Source organism: Pavona decussata, unplaced genomic scaffold (assembly GCF_977016875.1).
Source record: "Pavona decussata unplaced genomic scaffold, jaPavDecu1.1 SCAFFOLD_390, whole genome shotgun sequence".
Lineage (NCBI taxonomy): Eukaryota > Metazoa > Cnidaria > Anthozoa > Scleractinia > Agariciidae > Pavona > Pavona decussata.
Window position 1 is genome coordinate 413,682 of NW_028145762.1, and position 10,209 is coordinate 423,890.

Consider the following 10,209-nt stretch of genomic DNA (forward strand, 5'->3'; position numbering starts at 1 on the left):
AATTGAAGCTATGATTTACTTGTATTGTTTCGCTAATGAGATATGAAGGCCAAGGCACAGAACTTTCCAATGTTGTTTACGTTATCTCTATTGTTATATGGGACACTTCACTGAGCTTGTAGCACCTGTCAAGGGAAAATTTTGAGCCCCCTAGGAGGCACTGCGGCGTACAAATAAAGCTTATGTACCTTTGACGAGCACAGCATATAAAGGCCGCTTCACAGCTGCATGACTCACTTAGCACTCGCAACTCGCAAGGTTAACACCTACTTCTGCGCGTGGCAAACTCATTTGACGAGCTAGTGAAGAATAATAGCGAGAAGGCATGGATAATATTCCCAGTTTGAGCCAGTACCTCCTTCAGCCTAGCAGAATGCCGCGGTTTAGCTTCCACGATTTTAGAAGCCTCCACGAGAGGGATTTGAGCTTGTATTCTGAGAAACTGTTGGCGGACAAGAGGGAAGATGCCTACGAATTTGTGGGAAGCAGGATTAGCGAAGTACAAGAGCCTGAAGAAGAAAAGGCGATAGACGATCGCGAAACGGCGACGCCAAAACACGAAAGTGATGACGAGAAGACAAAAGAAGACGGCGAAAAAACCGCAGACAAAGACAAAGCGAAAAGCTCAAAAGAAGACGATCGTAACTCCGAGACTTTTGTGGCAGTGATAGCGCAAGCGATTCTCAGCGTCCCAACCAAGCGAATGACTTTGAGCTCAATCTATAGCTTCATTGCGCGTAACTACCCTCACTTTGACAAAGAGAAAGGTCCCGGTTGGAGGAATAGTGTGCGCCACAATCTCTCCAGTAACGACTGCTTCGTGAAGGCAAGCAGAGCGGAGAACGGCAAGGGACATTACTGGATGATCCATCCCAAAGATTTACCAGAATTTGCCAAAGGTAACTTCAGGAGGCGAAGAAAACCACGCCGCCCAAAGTGTAGTCATCCATTGATGTTTAGAGAAAGCCCGTTTCTGTATCACACGTTCACGCCAAGCTTTTCCACATTCCCTTACACCGCGCACCTCAGGTCATCCACGTCTAGTGACATTCCCTCGGACTTGCCTGTGCCGCTACCGTACGGCGGCAGCTCCGATCGCACCATATCGCCCGCCTTCCGCCCTAGACTGGGTCTGCTGCCTGGATATGATGAAGCAAGAAGTCTAAGTTCTGTGTCCCACGCGTTTACTTACCCAACTTCTGCGCTCAGACTGGCAGAAGCGACTTCTTCAAGGAACTTTCCAACCGCGGGTGGATTGACAAATTTTCATGGCTCTTTTCACTACCCTTGTGCGTGCCACCGATAAAAAGAAAAACAGTAAAAAAAAAAAAAAATGAAATAATGACATTGGAATATAGCGAAACATTTGAGCGAAAGGTTCGTGCGCTTGTTATCTCGAAAGTAAATTAAAACGGGCTTTCAAGGTTCAGACATCGCATCTTGAGTCTTGTATATGTTGCGTATAATTATGAAAAGATCATCAAAGTTATTAGATTACAACCTCACAGAAAAATTTTCGACTAAGTTTAGATTTTATTGATTTCGGGAAAAATGTATTAAGGCTTAAAGGCGGTCAATAATTGCTGGTAATGTTAAATTTGTGAAGTTTTATTAAGCGCAGCGAATGGGAAATCTTGTCTTGACAAGTTTAAGAGTTAAACTTCATTTAAACCCGGGTGTCTGAAGCAAGTTAAGTCTAGAGATTTTAGTGTTTTAATGGTTCGCGGAATATTTCCGTTAATCTTTCAAAGTTTGTAAATACATTTTATAAAAATCTGTGTTTGATCCGCAACGGGCTGTGTACATAGTTTTGCTGGCTTAACAAGGCGAATAAAGATGTGAAGTGAAACAAGGATTTAATATTTACTTTGGCTAAATGGAATATTGCGGGAACAATCCTTTTATCTGCCGTCAATACACAAAAAAGCGGATGAGGAATTAAAATCAACTGGCTGCATTATTCCAAAACGGTTCGTTGACCGGGATAGTTTCCGGCTTAGTAAGTTAAAAAGATCCGGAGTGCTTAAGTAAAAACGTTGGCCAATTTTTTAATTAAATTGTTTAAAAACTTGCGTATTTGAAAGATCCCGCTAATTTTTGTAACCTCGAATGGGAACATAAGAAATTAATGCCGATTGATGGGCGCAATAAATGTTAAAACGAGAATTTCTCTTGATAGTCTAAGTTTTGGAAGATAATTATCGCTGGGCAATTTCCTCCCAAGCCTTTCAATTTTTGTTGCTTCAATTCAAAGGCCTTGGATCGCCGTTGTGTTTGTGTAACAGCTGTACAGAACGGAAGGAAGTCGTTTTTACAAACTTTAGTACTTCAAAGCGACAAATAACACAAATCGAAGAAATTAATTAAATTGTGAAAAGGAGGGGTAGAATTTGACTGTCGGAGTAAAATTATAAATCGATTTTACATCGGGAAGTCAAATCAAAGTTAAGATTTTTGAACCTGATTTTTCGCGAAACTCGTTAAAATTGTGTATATTCTAATGCTTATTTCAATAAAAATCGCTTGTCTATTTTGTGCGGTTCGTTTATTACTTAGCTAACTAAAACATCCTTAATTATACACAACACTGTTTAAACGCAGCGAAGAGACGCTGTTTGGTTCTTTAACAGCTAGTAAGTTAACTCAAACTAAATATACATTTATTCGTTTTATAACTTTTTAACCAAACCATGTTTTATTGAACTACCAATTAGGACCCTAGATCTCATATTTTAATTATTACAGTACGAAAGCGATACTATTTAAAGCCAACACTAAATATTTCTTGGTTAATTCTAAACGCTTTCAAGACAACGCGAGGGTTTTTCGGTCTGGTAGATTTTGTCTCTCGCTCTGTTGCCATTAGACGGAAATTCTTGGCGATAGTTGCGCGTTTTCGATAAATGAACGCGGCTCAAATTAGCCCGTGGTAGATGCCGTAAATTCAAAGGCATGACACCACAGTGGTTGCGAGGTTTTGTTTCATGAAAAGCATGTTCATTAACTCATTTTTAATCAACCAAATGTCTTTGCATGAACTTTAGAGACAAGCGTATTTCGTGTCTCCAACGCCACATTTTTAAAATCGCCGAAAAAAAAAAAACCATCTTGCCTAGAGGGCTCATTCCAATAAGAAGTTTAATAATACAAATAACTTCGGCAAAGAATAGACAGAGAGATAACATCATTATGTAATGTTAGGTTTACATTTTGGAAATCATAAACGAGAGATGTCAAACAAGTTTAACTGACTCTTCTCGATAGTGCCAGAAGCGCTAAGACATTATCACTTTTTGAACACCTACGAAAAGGTATGAATTGGATCAAACCGATCAAATTCGATAACGTGTAATTACATGGCGTGAAAACAACGGAACATTATGATACCGACTCGTCTGTTATTGAGAATATTGTTAATGACAGCTTTGACCCAAGCAATTCTACAAAGCCAACGCAAACAACCTATTCCTTTGTCTATCACATTGTCATTGTGCGGTGAAAATAGTTATTCAATGAACATGGTAATTAGAAAATTAAGTTTCCTGTGGTGAACGCATCTTAATAGACTAACGCAATGCTTAGACTAGCGCGAAACTTTTCATCTCAAATCGCACAAGAAAACCCTGGGGTAAAATTATTAAAATTATTGTTTTGGGAACGGCTTGAAACTGGAAACAATGCAAGAATACTCCTTGGTTGCAGATTCGTGCATCGTTCATCTACGTTGGTTCATAACCCCCTCTAGTCTGCATGTCAAGCGTATTGTTGAACACTCTTCGTCTTTGTATAACCTAAATAGGTTTATCAGCTACAAAGGAAATCGCACATTGTTAGACGTGTATTTAGGGTTAAATCTATGCGGTGGTCAACGACCGCAGTCAAAGCGTATACACATCAATCAATGGGCCAATTTTAGCTGCAAGGCGACTTCTTTGTTTCTGCTAAATATTGCGTAAATTTGCGGTGTAGAGCGGACAATTATACTTCTTAGAGATATGAACAAAGGCCGAACCCCATGGAATAACTGCATAATAGAGGGCAGATCAACGAAATTGCATTTGCGCTTAATTTTTTATTCATTATTGTTTTTTAGTTTCTCCCCACGAGGTACGCAGAAGGGTTCCCTTTGGAGCATAATCAGAAAAAAACTGAACTCACTCGCAAAAAGGAACGTCATAGAGACTCTGCAGGTCTTGTAGGCTTTCACATGAAAATGCTCACGCAAGAAATATCAAAATGAATTTTTTGCACATAATTTTGTTTAAACTTTCATTGATTTTATCAAAATAAATGTTAAAAACTTGCGAGGCTTGTTTTGGCTTGATGCCTAAGTTTGGGGCGGCATTTGCAAAGTATCCATTATTTGGTCGAGAAAGCAACAAATGGATCGCGATTTTTAAAATAATCAGAATATTTTCTTTAATTTGTAGTAATGTTTCGATGTGACTCACATATTCGTCAGTTACAAAGAGTATTTGTAAAACAGTTTGAATTTAAGAAAAGATATTAAGTATTGTTATGACGAAGTAATTCTTTAGTTGATCGGTTTATGCCATACGTTTTTTTGTCACTTTTCTCGTTCACATTGTGATCGCTGTAATTCATCCTTGCAATTCGTCATGATTATCTAGAAATCTAAGCCTGCGGCGTTCATGACAAGATTCCCGTTTTATAAGTACTTTTGTCGGGCAGCAATTCATCGTCATTTGCTGACGTACTGAGCTGTTGTTACTACAAGAATGGATTTTAGTCAAGACCAGCCTGGACCTCGTGGGACGAACCTTAATCCCTTAACACAGCTTATAAACACATCTCAGGAGACAGAAAACAATCAAGACCTTGGTTTTTCTGTACTGCATACACTTAACTCTTTAGAACTAGAACCAAACCCCAAGAAAATATACACATTTATTTCGTCAGTAAAGGACTTAAAAACAAAGGATGTTGCGACAGGCGTGAAATTAAAATCGCTTGTTCATTTGGCATGACTGTGCTAGAAACTGTACCAAAAGCGTGTTTATAATTGTAAATCGTAACTGGAACTTTCCCATTTTACTTTAAAATCAAGTTAATTCTTTCGTTTTGAAATCAAAATTCGTAGACTCCAGCACATGAAAAAGGTAAAATGGAAAAGCAAAAATGAACGCTGAAATTTCTAAGACGAGACAAGCGATTAGAAGAGTGGGGGTATGAATGTACTGAAATTGTTGTAAACAGTTTTTTTAAATGATTTGATGGCAGTTCAATGAGTTTAATTTCTTCAAAACTTTTAATTTGAATTTTTAATACAGCTGAATCCGAACAAGTTTTATCTGATTAAGTAAGTAAGTAAGTAAGTGAACTTTATTTAGATAGGGTGACCCAATCAGCTACGGGCCTGTTATTCAGAGGGGCCCTGTATACACCTAAAATAATAATTATTATTATGGTATGGTATGGTATAACTGACCGTATATTATAGATTCAAATCATAAAGAAAAGTTAGTACACTAGCTCATTTAAACAATTTGTAAAAGAACAAACTTCGAATGAAATAAAGCACCTTATACAATTATAATACATTACTGGGAAAAAGCCAAAAAATTATTCGTATTACCATTCTGAATTCGTCTGGCTAAGGCTAATCTTTATCAAAGAAACTAAAGTATCAAGTATTTTATCAGCGGGTGACAATTTAACTTATCAACCGTAATGATAATTGACAATAATCCTGCGAAATCTTGCGGAGTATCGCCTGATACTTAGCCGAGGACTCAGCCGTAGGCCGAGTTGGCTTAAATCAGGGGATATTCCGCAAGGTTGAACAGGGTAATTGTTCTAGTTTTCAAAACATTGATAACAAAGCACAGTTTCATTGCAGATAAGCTGGAGACGATCTTTTCTTTACCATTTTTCTCCCCGACACTCGAAATTACGAATATCGCTGGATATCCTGCAGACCACGAACATTGAGAGTACTATGACCATATTTGGGCAGTGTTACAATGTGTTGAATAATAAAACCAAATATCCGTTTTCACTCCCCACCGACACAGCACCACAGTTTCTTTAGAAACTAGCCCCCTTACTAAAGTACACATTGCCTTATTTTTTTGCCACGCAACGGCTTAACCTTGTATAAGTTAAACAGTGTTCACTGTGGAGATTGGATAACTCTACGTTCATTAATACTGAAACTAGTACTGTACAATAGTAAACAATCATTCCTGTTTTCTGTTGCATTTTCAGATAGTTGTCAGGGAGTAGAAACGATTTATCATTGTTCGAAGTCTGAATTCTCCATGCCATATTTAGCGCAATGGAACCCGATTAATACGGACGCTAAACGAGCACGCAAGTGTCCGTATTGTAAGGGCTCTTGGACACGTTTTTTCGATACAAAAACTAAAGCATGCAATTTAAAAGCAATAGAACGATGTTTGATGCCTTATTAACTGTAACTTAACTTCAAACTGAATAAACCTTACGCTCATTCAAATAGCCTCGTGCTAAAATTTATGTTCCCTCAGTGCTTCAAATACGACTGACAACGTAATCATTTAAAATAGCGTGTGACTTTGCTCTGCGCTGACATTTTCAGTTGTAGTTCAGATAGACGGGATGAATATTAGACAATTCATACCGTGCGTATTTAGCCAGTTTCCGTAAAGCGAGGAAAACTCTGTATGAGAGCGTGTAACTCGGGTCACAGAAAAGTTTCCGTTGACTGGTGTCCGTATTAGGCGGACTAACGAAAGAGAAAATATATGAGCTTTTCGTCGGGGCACATACAACTGTTCATAATAAGCGAGTGTCTGTAAACGGTGAGGTTTCACTGATAAAAGAGCCATGCGGGCAATGAAAAAAAGTGGAATACCGGGAATAGAATTATAAGGAGATGTCAGTAACATTGAACTATGTATAGAAATGAGTAAGAATGAGAGAGTTGAGTTAAGGGGTTGAAATTACTGAGCAATCACTTTCATTGAATGTAGTTCATCGTACAAAAGAAAATTAAACGGAAGGAAAAAAGGCCGGTGCTATTTAGACGCAACGTGCGCTTCAGCCCACACGCAAGTTAGAGTAAACCACATGCATAGTAATTCAAAAACAAGGCTTATTTACCCGTATTCCTGAAAAACACTGAAATTACTTAAATATTCTCCTTTATTTAGTTCTGGTCATCTGCTTGTTTAAGGAAGCGCGAATTGAATGTGCCTCTTTAACCGAGAACAACTCTTATCGTTTAACCACAGCAGTACAGTGCAGTAATCTAAATTTACCGTTGACTAAAATTACAGCTTTACAAGATACACAACGCAGTTGTTTGTCAGCCAGCGAGTTGAAGCACGGCCGTGTGATATGGTGGGTTGTTCACCTGCCGTGCTAGACAAAACTCCCGGAAAACCTTTTGTCTTTGAACCACGCAAATAAACCTCTTACCTGCCTTCTTGCTAAACACAGCAGTAGTTTGGTAAGCAGTTTATGAGTAACCGCAGGCATTTTGCTTATCAAACCTTTATGATAAATTTAACGATTCAACTAAAGTGGATGGAAAGCTACATTCGAAATGCGCGCGCGGTCTATCTTTCCTCCCGCGTGTTACACTCGAGTTACTCCTCGAACGCAGACTAGCGGAATCACGGTTGCTACTCATGTTTCAAGGCGTTGCCCAAAAGTAAGCTGTATTGTATAATTTTCACCACACGAGGAGAGCAGCAGCGACCGGAATCGACTCGGACCAACGGAGACTGTTCATTTCTTTCCGGATTAACCGGCTAGGTGCCACCACAAACAGGGATTTGACGTCATGAGCGCACGGCAGGGGGACGGGGCTTTTTAGCGTGTTTACTAATTAACCTTGGGAACCTTGCACCAAGGCTCATGCGAGCAGGTAACAGTTACCTGTGGAGAAGAAATCTTTGGGAACTTTTCTACATTTACTTTGTCAACGTTTTGCATAAAAACCCGACAGAAAGTGAGAACTGTTCAAGGGTGTCATTTGAAAAGCCATTGTGGAGAGCTTGTGAGCTTAGCTTAATAAACAGCTGAGAAAGTTAATGATAAACAACTTTATCCTGAATTGTCGCATTTAGACAGGACTTCACGAAAGTACCGGTCTACAGCTTATATTTAAATGGTATTCAGTTTTGGATTTCATCCTTAGACTTAACAAGCTATAAACGCCTTGCACAGCATAATAAACAGCACCAAAGGAAAGTGAATGGTCACACTTTAGGATTTTATCTACACTCTCGAAAGTTAGAGCCACCTTGTACAGCATAATAAACAGCGCCGCAGGAAAGTACTGCTAAGTAGCTTCCACTTGGAATGGCCGAAAAACTTGAAGTCAACTTGTATAAAATAACAAACAGCATCTCAATAGCTTGTGCAAGGACCAACGCCGCATGTTAGATGCTTGTTTGCCTCTGTCTTAGTTTAATGACGTTAATCCTTTGCAAACCGGCCATTTAATTAAATAAAGTATAAACGTGAGGTCCGAAGAACCGCAACACACAAATCTAAGATTTAGATTTTAACAGAGCAATATTTCTTAAAAATATTGAGGGGCCGTAGCCAGGATGAAAAATAGTTAAAATTTAAAAAAGCGATCTCTGACTAAAATGAGAACAAAACTACGAGCTTTCGACTGCCCGAACTGCAGTCTTCGACGGGTAAAATGCTGTACAATATTTCGTTGTTTATTTCAACAACACCATCATCATATTTGTGAGATGGAGTTCTTGGGTCTCACGTTTATACCATGGAAAAAAAAGGTGGTTAACTAATGAAATCAATTCTTTGTTTTCAAAAAGGATCGCGTTTAAAAGGCAGGGTGGAAATGCTAATTTTGGTGAGTAGCACAAACATTTTGCAACTATTTGTACAACCTTGGCTTGAAATTTGCTGCTGTTTTAAAAATTTTAAATAAGATTTAATTTTTTTTTTCACTTTCCAGAACAGGATTGTAAGCTATTCTTCTAAGCTTTCAGATTATGCAACCTCGTTCCCAGCTAAAAGGAGAGAGGACCCTGGGAACGAGCTTGTTTCAGGTTATAGCGTAAACAAATGACGTCATAAGTAACACAACGTCTCCATTTCTCAATGTTAATCTTTATTTCTCTTTTTGCATTACGCAAATTGCGTAAAGCCTGTATTTCTTAATTACAACATCATCTTTATCAGTATCATTTTGTCCTCAACATAGTTATTGTCCTTAGACCATTGTAATCTTTACATGCAACACACAAAAACAAAAAATAAATCAATTAAATTAGTGTACAACGGCTTTCACCACGACGAAAATAAGACTGCCTTTTAAGGCATGCGAAGTGAATTAAAAAAAAGACCTAGTGAACCACATGCTTGTAATCCTGTCTTTGGGGAAATCCTTAAATATTGCCTTTTAGAAAGGCTTGTTCGATAATGGTACAAAGAAAACAAAAGACGTTGACTGAATACTGAATCCTCATGTATCAAGCCTTGGGAAAACACCAATTTTCGTTGGAATCTTAAAGACGTTGCCAACTTGTGTTGTTGTGCATGAAAACTATTATTTTACACTTAACGTTGACGACAGCTGGAAACTTACAATAAATTAAACTGTTGGCAAGAAATACGAGTCTTTACTCGCGTCAACATTTGTCGACAACTTATTAGTGGCCGTAAACTCGAATTGGTGTGTGAACGCTTGTCAAAGGTGTTATTTGCTTCAAATTTCAAACACAATGAGTTCTACCTTCCGCAATTGATATATGTTTACTTTCAAACACGAGTTAGTCAACTTTTTCAAGTGGATTTTGACAAAATAAGTTTAACAACTACTGAGTACCTCGTGTTCTGGTGACCAAACTTTGGGTAAACAAATTTAAAAAAGACACGTGTTTTGATGCATAACAATTCTAGACATCAACGGGTATAAATTCTCCTTTCAATATCTATGCCATTTCAACCAAGCAGGTGGTGAGAAAAACGAAAATCATCAACTAGGTGATATTTTCTTGATTAATCACTAAATTTTCATGACGAAATGGATGGGTACCGTTGGAAAACTTGAAGTCTTTAAGTTTGAAGTTTATAAGAAGGCATATGGCTTGACAAAATTCTCCTTTATTACGGTAATTTGAAATTTTGATGTGGGTCAGCTAACGAGAAACCTTTCACACTGTTGAAAAGAGCACCTTAAAATAATTATTAGTAAAAATGCCAAGTTAGGGAATCTTGTCTTTT

At 38.2% G+C, this 10,209-nt stretch overlaps 1 protein-coding gene across 1 annotated transcript; it reads left to right on the plus strand.

The window, feature by feature from the left end:
- Positions 1-242: 242 nt before the first annotated feature.
- LOC146451370 (forkhead box protein D2-like) lies at positions 243-1,849 on the plus strand. The gene has a single exon (XM_085099202.1). It carries the CDS (start codon positions 326-328, stop codon positions 1,304-1,306), a length of 981 nt encoding a protein of 326 aa, XP_084955328.1. The 5' UTR covers positions 243-325; the 3' UTR covers positions 1,307-1,849.
- The last annotated feature ends 8,360 nt before the right edge of the window (positions 1,850-10,209 follow it).

Coding starts and splice junctions, on each gene's coding strand:
- LOC146451370 (XM_085099202.1), top strand. CDS start 326: ATGGATAATATTCCCAGTTTGAGCCAGTACCTCCTTCAGCCTAGCAGA.